This window comes from Callospermophilus lateralis, chromosome 19 (genome assembly GCF_048772815.1).
Source record: "Callospermophilus lateralis isolate mCalLat2 chromosome 19, mCalLat2.hap1, whole genome shotgun sequence".
Lineage (NCBI taxonomy): Eukaryota > Metazoa > Chordata > Mammalia > Rodentia > Sciuridae > Callospermophilus > Callospermophilus lateralis.
Genome location: NC_135323.1, coordinates 6,975,873 through 6,990,479, shown reverse-complemented (window position 1 = coordinate 6,990,479; position 14,607 = coordinate 6,975,873). Strand labels below are relative to the sequence as shown.

The window sequence follows — 14,607 nt, the reverse complement described above, 5'->3', positions numbered from 1 at the left end:
GGAGGCTAAGGCAGGAGGATTTTAATAAGCTCAAGGCCACCTAGGCAACTTAGTGAGACCCTGTCTCAAAAAATATAAAGGAGACATATATTGGTGGTAGAGTGCTCCAGGTTCAATTCCCAAAACTGAAAAAATGAACATAAAAACTAAAAATAAAAACAAATATTAAACCTAATCTCAGCCAGTTCATTAAATTAAATGCATTCATTAATGCCAAGCAAATGACATTAATGCTTAAGGAAAAAGTTTTTTAAGGCAAACATGGTAGTGCACACCTGTAATCCCAGCAATTTGGGAGGCTGAGGCAGGAGAATCTCAAGTTCAAGACCAGTGTTAGCAATTTATTGAGGTCCTAAGCAACTTAGTGAACCCTGTCTCAAAATAGGTGGCTCAGACCAGGCTCGATGGCCACGCCTATAATCCCAGGGCCTTAGGAGGCTGAGGCATGAGGATTGTGAGTTCAAAGCTAGGGGGCTGGGGATGTGGCTCAAGTGGTAGCGCGCTCGCCTGGCATGCGTGCGGCCGGGGTTCGATTCTCAGCACCACGTACAAAGATATTGTGTCCGCCGATAACTAAAAAATAAATATCAAAAAATTCTCTCTCTCTCTCTCTCTCTCTCTCTCTCTCCCCCCTCTCTCACTCTCTCTTTAAAAAAAAAAAAAAAAAAGCTAGCCTCCGCAAAAGCAAGGTGCTAAGCAATTCAGTGAGACTCTGTCTAAATAAAATACAAGATAGGGCTGAGGACATGGCTCAGTGGTCAGTGCCCCTGAGTTCAATCCCTGGTACCAGCCCAATCCCAAGAAATATGTGGCTCTGTGATTAAGCATCCTTACAGTTCCATCCCCAGTTAAAAAAAAAAAAAAGCTGGGGGGGGGGGACTAAATTTTTTTTTTTAATGTGTATTTTTTTTTTTTTTTAAGTTGTAGTGGACACAATTCCTCTATTTTATTTTTATATGGTGCTGAGGATCAAACCCAGTGCCTCATGCATGCCAGGCTAGCGCTCTACTACTGAGCCCCAGCCCAGAAATAAGTTTTTTGAAAAATTATTTATAACAGTAAGTGATTTGTATTTTGTCAATTTCTCAGTATTATTGAAGTAAAATCAGTTTCTGTTTTTCCTGTTTTTGTAAGCTGACATGCTTTAATTGAGTTTTTTTAGTGCAACTTATTTTAGAACATTTTTGATTTCTGAAGTACTCTTACCCATTTCCTGAAGTCAGAGAACCTTTATGGAAAAAAAAAAAAAAGAACCTTTATGGTCTCCTTAGGTATTTTATATTAATTTAGTTTTTGTACTTTTTTTTTTTTTGTACTGGTGATTGAACCCAGGGGTGCTTTACCACTGAATCATATTCCCAGCCCTTTTTATTTTTTTATTTTGCTGAATTGCTTAGGGCTTCACCAAGTTGCTGAGGCTGACCTTGAACTTGCAATCCTCCTGCCTCTGACTCCCAAGTTTCTGGAATTACCTGCATGAATCACCATGCCTAGCTAATTTTTGTGCTTTTTTGTCTATTTTTAGAAGAGTGGCTTAGTTGGCACAGTTTTCATCCTCCTCTTTATGATCTCCTTAGGAATTTTATATTAATTTAGTTTTTGTACTTTTATTTAATTTTTTTTTTTTGTACTGGTGATTGAACCCAGGGGTACTTTACCACTGAATCATATTCTCAGCCCTTTTTATTTTTTATTTTGCTGAATTGCTTAGGGCTTTTTAAAAAATATATATATTGGGGGTTGAATCCAGGTCCTCAAGCATGTTAGACAAGTGTTCTATCTGAGCTACACCCCCAGCCAGCCCAATGGTGATCTCTACAATCCCTTACCCACTTTCCAAATTTTAACATCAAAACAGAAATTAGGCTGGATATGGTGGATCATGCCTGTAATCCCAGATACTGAGGAGCCTGAGGCAGGAAAATCACAAGTTCAAGTCCATCCTGGACAACTTAGACCCTATTTCAAAATTAAAAAAAAAAAAAAGAAAATCGGGACTGGGGTTGTGGCTCAATGGTAATGCACTTGCCTAACATGCATGAAGCACTGGGTTCGATTCTTAGCACCACATACAAATAAATAAAGGTCCATCAACAACTAAAAAATATTTATTTTAATTTTTTTTAAGAGAGAGAGAGAGAGAGAGTTCAATATTTATTTTTTAGTTTTTGGCGGACACAATATCTTTGTTTGTATGTGGTGCTGAGGATTGAACCCGGGCCACATGCATGCCAGGTGAGCGCGCTACCACTTGAGCCACATCCCCAGCCCCACTAAAAAATATTTTAAAAAAATTTTTTTAAAGATTTGGGAATGTAGCTTAGTTATAGAACACTTGCACAAGACTATCCATTCGCTAACTATTACCTGAAAAACAAAACAAAAAATGCACAAGACTATCCATTCGCTAACTATTACCTGAAAAACAAAACAAAAAAAATAGCACCTGTACACTGCTATTAATAAGACAAGAGCAGACCTTATTCAGATTGCTCATTTTCCCACTGTACAGAAATATGTTTAATTTTTAGAGATACTTTCTCACATTTTTACCAGATCTAGAATATTATCAAACAAGATTAATGCTGGAATAAAATTGGCACTAATTAGTACTGTATAGCAAATATCTCCAACTTGGATTCTCAATGGTTCTCCTCCTCAGCCTAAATGTCTTGTTTGCATGGAGAAGTTATCACTTGAAGCAGGAATGCCAAGCAATCCTCACAGGTTCCTCTCCTACAGCATTCACCTCAGGCAGAAGAGTGTGGTTTTAAATAATAATCTGTTGTGAAGAGTTTCTCATGATCTCCATTGTATCAGTATGTGATTGTGCTCCCAAGGGTAGGTGCAACATCGTATGATTCACTGTTACAACCAAAAGGTCTCACATGTTTGCAGGCTGACTCCGTTTTCAGAACTGTACTGAATCTGTAGACATTGTGCTTGGGCCTAAGAAAGCAGTTGGTGGACATATTGTCAGATGGACAAATTGACCTGCGACATGACAAAAACAACAGAATTTTGCACTGCACACTGCTGGACCACAGGTGTGTTACCTGAAATTCTGGCAGTTCCATGAGTTAAGGCTGTTTTGTCCACAGTGCAGTGCACCAGGTCAAAGGGATCTGTTGGTCTGAGCTCATCCAGCAATACTGTGCTCAACAGGGATGCGAATGCGACCCAGGCTCTCTGGCCCTCACTGCTCTATGTAAAGAGACTGGAGCACCTCTACGCTATCATACTGAAGTATGTTGACTGTCAAAAGATGTGGTCAGAGCTTGTGAGCTAAAGATGGAAGGAGAAGAAGTTTCCTGTGTGATTTTACCTTCTAGTTCTTGTGAAGGATGGTTATTGGCTTTAAATTGGTCACCAGGCCAATCCTGTGGTGTATCTGAACAGCTGTAATGAAAATATACTATTGCTTAGTGAGTAAATATGTGGATTTATAGCAAAATCCAACTTTGTGAAAATAAGTGATTTAGTGATTTTTGGTTGGTGTTAATTTGAGTCCCAAATAGTGAAAACTGATGGAACAACATAATTGTGCAAAACTTGCTATGAGTTCAGTGGGGTGGCAAATCTCCGGTGCCTCATCTCCTGGAGCAATTCCACCTATCTGTCACGGAGCAGAGGAAGGCAGTGGACTGAGGACTGATTGCTTCAAGTGGAATGAAGAGATTGTACTAGCTGATGGTGGTCCTTGGTGAGACTGGCCTCTCTTTAGAGACATCACATTCTGTGCATTTGCTGCCACTGACCAGAGAAATCACATGCTTCCTGATTTATTCTTTGGGGTCTGAGGGCCTGTCTTGAGGATTCACTCAGTATTTGAGAAAGGGAGAGGAGCTGCCATCAAAAATCATCAAATACCACCAAGAGTCACCTGGGAGCTAGATATGGCAGCACATTCCTCTAATCACAGCAACTTGGGAGACTGAGGCAGGAAGACAACAAGTTCGAGGCCAGCCTGGGCAATTTAGCAGGACCCTATCTTAAAATAAAAATTTACAAAAGTGGGCTGAGAATGTAGCTCATGGGTAGAACATTTGACTAGCATGTATAATGTCCTGGATTCAATCTCCATATTCAAAAAAGGTGGGGGAAAAAAAGAATTGCCTGGGTCCCTGTCTTGTGTAAAACTCAATGTCAAAAAACAAATCCCCACTGGGCACGGTGATGCAAACCTGTAATCCCAGCGGCTCATTCAGGAGGCTGAGACAGGAGAATCGTGAGTTCAAAGCCAGCCTCAGCAATGGCGAGGTGCTAGGCAACTCAATGAGACCCTGCCTCTAAATAAAATACAAAATAAGGCTGGGGATGTGGCTCAGTGGTCAAGTACCCCTGAGTCCAATCCCCAATACCAAAAAAAAAGAAAAAAGTAGACAAAACTTAATTCTTAAAAGTTAGGAGACTAAAGCAGGAGGATTCCAAATTCAAGGCCAACCTCAACAAGTTCAAGGTCAGCCTGGGCAACTTAGTGAGACCTTATCTCAAAATGAAAAAATAAAATGGGCTGAGCACTCAGTGGTAAAGTGTTTGCCTAGGATGCATGAGGCCCAGGATATTCAATCCTGTGTGTGTGTGTGTATTTGTATTCACATTTGTCATTCAAAATGAGAATATTTTATTTGTAAGTTTATGTAAGTCAATATTTATGTCTTTCCTAATGCCTTATATTGAGATTATTCATATATAGAACATCTCTTGTTCAAGTGCTGTATAGATGCCCATGCCCCATCTAATTTCCCCTCCCAGTGAGGCCACCTGGCACTTCTCTCCACCTCCTCTCCCTTCTGCAGCTGCTGTGGGGACTCTGCTTACCTTTCCATGACATTGTTGCTGCCCACTCCTTCCCTGGTTCCTTTTCCTCAGACTAGCCATAAGCATGAACACATCTTGTGCTGTCTTCCTTCATTGCTCCTAATGCAAAAGTTTTCCTAGTGTACCTCAGGTGGTTACTGGGCTGCCTGATTTGATAGGCTGGCCTGGACTTGACACACAACACTACCTGGTACAACCTACAAGCTGTGGCACCAGCATTTTTATTTTTCAATTCCTCCAATGAGCTGAGAGCCTCTGCTCCTAGGCCTTTGCATGTGCTGTTGACCTTTCCTCCTGCTCCTTCCTGAGAGACTTCCCCGAGACCCTCATGTGGCTGGGTCCTGTGTTGTGAGCTTTGTAGCACTATAGGCAACTGTGCTGCTGTCCCACTGGAGAGGGTCAGGCCCCAGTGCAGACAGCCCATGTGCTGTGAGCCTGCTGTACTGCTGGGGTGCTTGAGGGCTTCTCTGGGTGCAGTCCTGGGTCCCCAGCCTTCCTCTCAATAACATCCTGCTCTCACTTCCTCTCATTGTAAATGCTCATATGTACCTTGCAGTTGACATTAAGACACTGGCACAGGCCAGAATTGAGCAAGACCTGTTCCTGCATGGAGCAGCAAATGCCCTAGCCCAGAAGGTGGGGCACAGAGCTGTGTCCTCAACATTTGGGAGGCTCAGTGGGTGGCCAGTATCCTCTGGAGCTTGATCAGGCAGGACACCCCTCCCTTCCTGCTGTCCCCTTCACTTGCCTTTATGCAGGCCCTTCTCAGAGCCTGGTCTGTGGCAAGTGTTCCAGCCATATCCCTCCAGCCTGCCATAAAACTGCTTCCTTCTTTTTATTGTCTTTTTTTTTTTTTTTTTTTTTTTTTAACCAAAGTGAATTTTGCATGAGATGAATTGAACTTTGTTGTTGTTGTTGTTGTTTTTATGGTGCTGGGGATTGAACCCAGGGCCTCTAACATGCCAGGCAAGAAGTGTTCTGCTACTGAGCCACACCCCTGCCCACTTAGTGATTTTAAAGTGAATGATTCAGTGGTATTTACTGCAGTCAGTGTTCCACAACCCCCACCTCTATTTAGTTTCCCAATCTTTTCATCTCAAAAGGAAATCTTGGTCTGTAAGAAGTTGCTCCCCATTCTTCCCATCTTGGGGTTCTTTGTTTTTAAAATATTTATTTAGTTGTAGATGAACACACAGTATCTTTATGTAGTTTTATGTGGTGCTGAGGATTGAATCCAGTGCTTCACATATGCGAGGCAAGCATTTTACCACTGAGCTACAGCCTCAGCCCCCATCTTGGGTTCTTAAAAAGACAGAATGTGCACCTACTTGAAAATTCTTGCAGTGTGGGAATGCTTGTAGCCAGATATCTCCTTCCCTTTCTTGTCCCACAACCAGCCATACCCTCCACATAGGCAACTGCTACTGTCTGGTTGGCCTGCACATTTTCAGGTAGTGTATGTGCATTTCACCTGCTGCTACCTCATCAGGCCTTAGGAGCCATTCCTCAGTGGAACATGTTTGCCTGCTTCACATTACAGCTTCCCAGTTCTCCCTGGTAGGAATGATCTGTGATTTATTTAAATACAAACTGATTCACATCTCGTCCCTACTCCAAACTGTCATTTAAGACCTAATTCAAGCCAGGCACAGTGGCTTATTCCTGTAATCCCAGCAACTTGGGAGGATTGTAAGTTTGAGGCCAACCTCAGCAATTTAGACTTATTGAGACCCTGTCCCCCAAAATTAAAAAGGGTTGGGGAACTGGGCACAATGGTGCATGACTGTAATCCCAGAGGCTCAGGAGGCTGAGGCAGGAGGATTGCAAGTTCAAAGCCAGCCTCAGCAAAGGTGAGTGCTAAGCAACTCAGTGAGACCCCCGTCTCTAAATACAAAAAAAGGCTGGGGATGTGGCTCAGTGGTTAAGCACCTCTGGGTTCAATCCCCAGTACAAAAGCAAAAGAAAACAGCAACAACAGCAAAACAAAAACCCTACATCAAATCATCTCTTCGGGAGACTGGCCACTCTCCTTCCTTTGTACCACCCCTGCATCCAGCACCCACATTTTGGGCTTAGTGTTCACTTCTCTGGTAGGCTCCCAGAGCTACGAGGGCAGGAACTCCTCTCCAGCATGTAATAGATGCTAAGTAAAAGCCCAGTGAATGGATTAGGGTTTAAGTCTGGGCTTGGGGTTGTGAATCCTGATTGCTAGAATGTGAGGAGACCATGCTAGACTTCTTAGTGCGACCCCAGGGATGGATGGGTCAGAGGCAGACAAGGCACCTTCTTCTTCTTCTTCTTCTTCTTCTTCTTCTTCTTCTTCTTCTTCTTCTTCTTCTTTTTTTGTAGTTATAAATGGACAGAATATCTTTATTTTATTTGTTTATTTTAATGTGGTGCTAAGGATTGAACCCAGTGCCTCACACATGCTAGGCAAGCGCTCTGCAACTGAGCTACAGCTCCAGCCCAACGGGACACCTTCTTCTTTTTTTTTTTTTTTCTATCTTTCATACATTTGATTCAAGTGAGTTATGAACTTCCATTTTTACCCCAAATACGAATTGCAGAATCACATCAGTTACACATTCACAATGTTTACATAATGCCATATTACTGACTGTTGTATTCTGCTGCCTTTCGTATCCCCTACTATCCCCCCTCCCCTCCCCTCCCATCTTCCCTCTCTACCTCATCTGTTGTTGTTCAGTTCTCTCCCTCCCCCCCCTTTCCCCTCACAACCTCATATATGTAATTTCGTATAACAATGAGGGTTTCCTTTCATTTCCATGCAATTTCCCTTTTCTCTCCCTTTCCCTCCCACCACTCATCTCAGTTTAATGTTAATCTTTTCCTCATGCTCTTCCCCCCTGCTCAGTTCTTAGTTACTCTCCTTAAATCAAAGAAGACATTTGGCATTTGTTTTTTAAGGATTGGCTAGCTTCACTTAGCATAATCTGCTCTAATGCCATCCATTTCCCTGCAAATTCCATGATTTTGTCATTTTTAGTGCTGCATAATACTCCATTGTGTATAGATGCCACATTTTTTTTATCCATTCATCTATTGAAGGGCATCTAGTTTGGTTCCACAGTCTAGCTATTGTGAATTGTGCTGCTATGATCATTGATGTGGCAGTATCCCTATAGTATGCTCTTTTAAGGTCCTCAGGGAATAGTCCGAGGAGGGCGATAGCTGGGTCAAATGGTAGTTCCATTCCCAGCTTTCCCAGGAATCTCCATACTGCTTTCCATATTGGCCGTACCAATTTGCAGTCCCACCAGCAATGTACAAGTGTACCCTTTTCCCCACATCCTTGCCAGCACTTATTGTTGTTTGACTTCATAATGGCTGCCAATCTTACTAGAGTGAGATGGTATCTTAGGGTGGTTTTGATTTGCATTTCTCTGACTGCTAGAGATGGTGAGCATTTTTTCATGTACTTATTGATTGATTGTATGTCCTCTTCTGAGAAGTGTCTGTTCAGGTCCTTGGCCCATTTGTTGATTGGGTTATTTGTTATCTTATTGTTTAATTTTTAGAGTTCTTTGTATATTCTGGAAATTAGGGCTCTATCTAAAGTGTGAGGAGTAAAGATTTGTTCCCAGGAAGTAGGCTCCCTATTTACTTCTCTTATTGTTTCTCTTGCTGAGAAAAAATTTTTAGTTTAAGTAAGTCCCATTTGTTTATTCTTGTTATTAACTCTTGGGCTATGGGCGTCCTATTAAGGAATTTGGAGCCTGACCCCACAATATGGAGATCGGAGCCAACTTTTTCTTCTATTAGGTGCAGGGTCTCTGATTTGATATCAAGCTCTTTGATCCATTTTGAGTTAACTTTTGTGCATGGTGAGAGAAAGGGATTCAGTTTCATTTTGTTGCATATGGATTTCCTATTTTCCCAGCACCATTTGTTGAAGATGCTATCCTTCCTCCATTGCATGTTTTTAGCCCCTTTATCAAATATAAGAAAGTTGTAATTTTGTGGATTGGTTTCTGTGTCCTCTATTCTGTACCATTGATCCACCTGCCTGTTTTGGTACCAGTACCACTCTGTTTTTGTTACTATTGCTTTGTAGTACAGTTTGAACTCTGGTATTGCTATACCTCCAGATTCACACTTCCTGCTTAGAATTGCTTTTGCTATTCTGGGTCTTTTGTTATTCCATATGAATTTCATGATTGCTTTATCTATTTCTACAAGAAATGCCGTTGGGATTTTGATTGGCATCGCATTAAACCTGTAGAGAACTTTGGGTAATATCGCCATTTTGATGATGTTAGTTCTGCCTATCCATGAACAGGGTACATTTTTCCATCTTCTAAGTTCTTCTTCTATCTCTCTCTTAAGGGTTCTGTAGTTTTCATTGTATAAATCTTTCACCTCTTTTGTTAGGTTGATTCCCAAGTATTTTTTTTTTTTTTTTGAGGATATTGTGAATGGAGTGGTCCAACGGGACACCTTCTGATCATCCAGAGCTAAGGACTTAACCACTGCTTTCTGAGAACCTGCTCCAAGGGCCAAGCTCAGCGCAAGGCACTGGTTTAATGTAGCCCAGCAGGTTTGAGAGAGAGGTGCACACTGCCCCCTTGTGTCCATGAGTAACTACAGGCTCCCTGCCCACCAGTCAGTCCTCAAAAGAGTAAGAATCTATCAGACATTTTTGTGTCAACGGTGGTAGATTGGGGTCAGTGAGAAAGGTGAATTGCCCCAGACTTGGGATCATCCTAGTTATCTGCCTCTGCTTTCCTACTGGTCTTGATGCCTGACATGGGCTAGAGCAGCTCCAGGATTTGCAATTTCCTTGCTGCCCACAACTGTACCCACTGAGCTCCCTTGCACCAAGGGAAGGTGATGCATCCTATGCATATAAAGCTGAATTTATTTATAGACTTTTTGAGATAATGGGGATCAAAATCAGGGCCTTGTGCATGCAAGCACTAGGCAAGAATTCTACTACACTGAATTATACCCTCAACCCTTGATTTCATGCAAGGGGGGAAGTAGTGGTGAGGGAAAAGGCAGGGATGTGTTCCTGGTGATTCTGTTCCCACCCCAGGGTTTTCACCAGTTGCCAAGATTGACCTCAAACTTGTGATCCTCCTGCATCAACCTCCCAAGGAGCTGAGATTACAAGTTTGCACCACTATTCCTGGAAGGACATTTTTACTTTTTACAAAATCTTGTATCTGGCCAGGAATGTGCACACCTTTAGTCCCAGCTGCTTGGGACGGAAGCAGGAAGATCACAAGTTTAAGGCCAGCCTCAGCAATTTAGCAAGATTATGTCTCAAAAATAAATACATCTGGGAGCATAGCTCAGTCGTAAAGAGCTTCTGGGTTCAATCTGCAAGAACTACTACCCCCCCCAAAAAAAAAAAATAAGAAAAAAAAGAATGAGAAATGCTTCATTCAACAAATGGATTTTTCTGTAATCTATTTTTTAGGATCCAGTCACCCCATGTGTATGTCATACTCCTAATAGTACCCATAATAACCCTCAGTGTGACACACAAAACAGAAAGGCAAAATTCAAAAATGAGGAAGTTAATCACGATTTTTCACCAAAAAAAAAAAAAAGAAAGAAAGAAAAGAAAACCCAACATATTGGGCTTGGGTTGTAGCTCAGTGGTGGAGCGCTTGCCTCAAATGTGTGAGGCACTGGGTTCAATCTTCAGCACTATGTTTAAATAAATAAGTAGGTAAATAAATAAAGGCATTGTGTCCATCCACAACTAAAAAAAGAAAAGAAAACCCAATTTGTTAATCAAGAAAATGGTTAACAAGTGACTAGTACAAAGGAGATCTAAAAATACCTTCCTAGGTTATGTCTCTAAACAGTAGATTTTACACACACACACACACACACACACACACACTCACATATACACATTCCATGCTAAGATAATGCATGTTACTCTTTAATGCCTGCACTTTGTTCTGTCTCCCAGAGTGTGTGCTCCTTGCTTTCTCTTTTTTTTTTTCTTTCTCAGTTGCCACTTTAATGAAGGTTTTCATTACACATCAGTGAAGAGTGGAAGACAGTGATTGTTTTCAAGCAAATTCACCAGGCACATGTTCCTCCCTGGCCCAAGGTGAGCAGCCTGAGCTTCTGACAACAGAAAAATGCTTTCCTTCCCTGGGGAATCCCATTCCTGAGCTAACAGAATTTCTGAAAGAATGAACATGAAAGAGGGTGAATCAATTGAGGAAGCCAGGTAGATTTTTGAACTTTTCCCAGGGCAAACTAGAACTTGACATGTGTGGACCCCTCTTAAAGGCAACATCCAAATCCCAGCCCTCCCACCTGAGACCAAACCATCTCCCCAGGTAGTCTGAGAACCAATGTTCATTCCATAACAGTCCTCTGTGCAGTGCACCCACGTAAGCCCAGAAGCCTGAGCAGTTGTGGACCTCATTCAACAGATGCAGCCTTCCTCTTTGCTGGCCCCTCAGCTGCTGTTGTGCCTGCCTGGCCAAAAAGGAACAGCCAGTACAGTGTGGTTGTGGGGTGCAGGAGGGGCCAGAATAAGCAGCAAAGCAAATCAGATGTATGTTCTGGGGCTGGGTTGACATGGCAGAACCAGTCTCAGCCCTGTGGACCATATGGCCCTATGTCCTCCATTAGTTCTTCTCCGGGTAGTTTCTGTTCAGGACAGCTTTAGGAGCAAACTCCAGCTTCTCCTTAAGGCTCACCACCTGAGTGTGGTCCTTGCCCAGCAGCTCATCCAGTTTACGATCCTCCCGGCGCTCTGAAATGCTCTTTTCCTCCTCCATTGGCTGGGGATCCTTTCCCCTGATGAACCATTCCAGGTGGTAGCCCACAGCCCCGACCACGAGGGCCACAGGGAATGTGACATAGGGAGCATAGGTACCCACCACGGTCCAAAACACAGGCCACATGACATCAAGTTTCCTGGCACCATTTACTGAGCAGCCAGCTGCTGCACAGTAATGCCAGAGGGTAATATGCTTTATGCACAGTCAGGTCCCTGAAATAATCTGCGACCCAGCCCGCACTCCTCGGCCTGGCCCTGCTCTCCAGCCGCTAGCCGGGAGCATGGATGTCACAGCTCCGGCGGCCCACGGGGCGTTGCTCTGTTACCCCGCCCACTGGCCGTGGGTTCTCTCAAGCACCCCTTGCTTTCTCTTGATAAAATCATCTGTCTCATTTTGCCTGTTCTTAAATTCCTTTCTGCAGCATCATAAAGAACCCTCATGACTGGGTATGGTGGTGCACATTTGTAATCCCAGTGGTTCAGGAGGCTGAGGGACGAGCCTCAACAATTTAGTGAGTCCCTAAGCAACTTAGTAAGACCCTATCTCAAAAAATAAAGGGGCTGGGGTCTTGGCTCAGCGGTAAAGTGCTTTCCTATCATGTAGGAGGCACTGGGTTTGATCTTCAGCACCTTATAAAAATAAATAAATAAAGGAATAAAAATAAATAAAATAAAGGTGTTCTGTCCAACTGCAACTACAAAAAATATTAAACAAAAAATAAATAGGGCTGGGGATGTGGCTCGGTGGTACAGTGCCCCTGGGTTCAATCCCAAATACCAAAACAAATAAACAAATTAAATAGCAAAACAAAAACCTCGTAGCCAGAGTCTGGGTTCATCTCTGTTGGGGACCACCTCAAGACCTCCATTCCAGTGACAGGGCTGTCCTCAGATTTCGCTGGGATATTCTGTCATCTGCAGTTCCTGTTCTTTCTTACAAGGCTGATAGAGCAGTCTGCTAATTTTCCCATCTCTCTCTCTCTTTTTTTTTTTAAATATTTTTAGTTGTTCATGGATACAATACCTTTTTTATTATTTTTTAGTTGTTGATGGACACAACGTCTTTATTTTGTTTATTTATTTTTATGTGGTGCTGAGGATCGAACTCAGGGCCTCACATGTGCGAGGCAAGTGCTCTGCCACTGAGCCACCCCAGCCCACAATACCTTTATTATTTATTTATTTACTTTTATGTGGTTCTTAGGATCGAACGCAGAGTCTCAAGCATGTAAAGCAAGTACTCCACCACTGAGCTACAACCCCAACCCCCTTTTTCCCTTCTTTACAATAGCTTCCTTAAGTCTATCTTTCCGATTGTTTGAAGCTGTTTGGGATTTTATTCCTAGTCTCTTTACCTCTTCCTTTCCCTCCTTCCTGGGGTCTCTGTAAAGTGCTATTGATCCTTTCAGCACTTCCCTTTGCCTCTGCATTCCTCTCCCCATGAGATCTCTGACTTTTTTTTCCGAAGTCTCTCCCTCATGGTGCCTGGAAATCCCCACCTTCTTCCAGCAGTGAGGGTGACCGACTAGGCTCCTGATCTGTGATTTCATGCAAGGGGGGAAGTGGTGGTGAGGGAGAAGTCAGGGATGTGTTCCTGGTGATTCTGTTCCCACCCCAGAGTCCACTTCACCCTGGGGCCCTGCCCAGCCCTGGACACCAAGGTCCTTCATGGTCACCAGATGATAGCTCCCTGCAGAGACAGGACCAGGCCCTGGAATTGAGTTTCATTCCACTTGTTTCTAGGCAATGCCTGGGCAAGGCTCTTAACATTCATAGGCCTGTTTCCTTGTCAGCAAAATGAGGGCCAGGACAAGAAACTGGTATGAGAATCACCTCAAGGTGCTCAGCACAGGGCCCAGAACAGCTGTCCTCGCTGTTGTACGGTTGGGCACCGTACTGGGGTTGAGGATACAGAAAAAGAGACAAGCAACCCTCAGTGGTAGTAGCAGAGAGTGGGGAGAAAAAAAAAAAAAAAAAAGAATGAGATGCAAGGGGGGCACCCAAGGAAGAGGAAAGAAAGGAGGGGGTTAGGGGGGCTTCCTGGAAGCGGATGGGGCATCTAAGTAAGGGGAAATGAGTTGGTGGAGATGGAGCCACAGGCTCAAGGACACTAGAAATGGGCTGGAAATAACAAATAGGAGAAGACCAGGAAGGGCCCTATCAATGTTGGGGGTATTGAAGGATTCCAGGATACAAAGGTCCTGTGATTTTAGGATGAAGAATGGGTTGGTTGGGGGTGGGGGTGTACTGGGCAGACAGGCCAGGGTAGAGATGGTGGGAAGATCTAGGTTAGAAACAAGGGGCAGCTGCCACCTCTGGGGTGGGGACAGGGCTGAAAGCTGGAATGGCCTCCAATCTCAGACTGGTGAGCAGTTACTAGTGAGGTGGAAGGAACGGGCAGTATGACTGGAGGGGCTGGTGTGAGCTGCTTTGAGGATGGCTGTGCCTTTTATCTGGAGGGAATATAACCAGAAGGAGGTGATGGTGAAGGGGTGAGCTCAGTCTGAGATCCACTGGTCTGCAATGTCAGCAGCCCCCCCTGAAGACATAGAGTGACCTCTTACACCAGAATTAAGCACAAAACAGGACAGTGAGAAGCCAGTGAGCAAAGCTGCCCCACTGATCCTGCAGAGAAAACAATCTCTCCAACTTCCCAGCCTTGTTATTTCCACCGTACTGGGGTTATGCACACTTTATCAATGTCTCTGTGTTTGACTTCCCTGAAGATGGACAGTATTGTCTTTCCTTGGACTGGACTCAATCCTCACATGCTGCTTCTTCAGCCCCTAGTCAGGGTCATCTCTCTGGCCTAGACTGTCTGGCTCTGTACCTAGTCTGCTTGGAGATGCAATGCTCACATTGAGAGCTGTCAGGACTGGAAAGCTGCTGGTGAGGGCAAAATGGCATGTTGGGGGATAAAACCACAGGGAAGATGAGATCACCTAGGGAAAGGCAGAGCCTGTAAGGGTCTTGGGAACACTGGGCCTTGCAGTGACACTGAGGCTAAAGGG

General features: G+C 43.6%; 1 protein-coding gene across 1 annotated transcript; it reads right to left on the bottom strand.

Moving 5' to 3' along the window:
- Window positions 1–11,326: 11,326 nt before the first annotated feature.
- LOC143385304 (small integral membrane protein 12-like) lies at window positions 11,327–11,808 on the bottom strand. The gene has a single exon (XM_076840720.2). The coding sequence runs from the start codon at window positions 11,718–11,720 to the stop codon at window positions 11,442–11,444; it is 279 nt and encodes a 92-aa protein (XP_076696835.2). The 5' UTR covers window positions 11,721–11,808; the 3' UTR covers window positions 11,327–11,441.
- Window positions 11,809–14,607: the final 2,799 nt, after the last annotated feature.

What these genes read in the sequence shown, in the direction of transcription:
- LOC143385304 (XM_076840720.2), bottom strand. Translation starts at nt 11,720, where the DNA reads ATGTGGCCTGTGTTTTGGACCGTGGTGGGTACCTATGCTCCCTATGTC.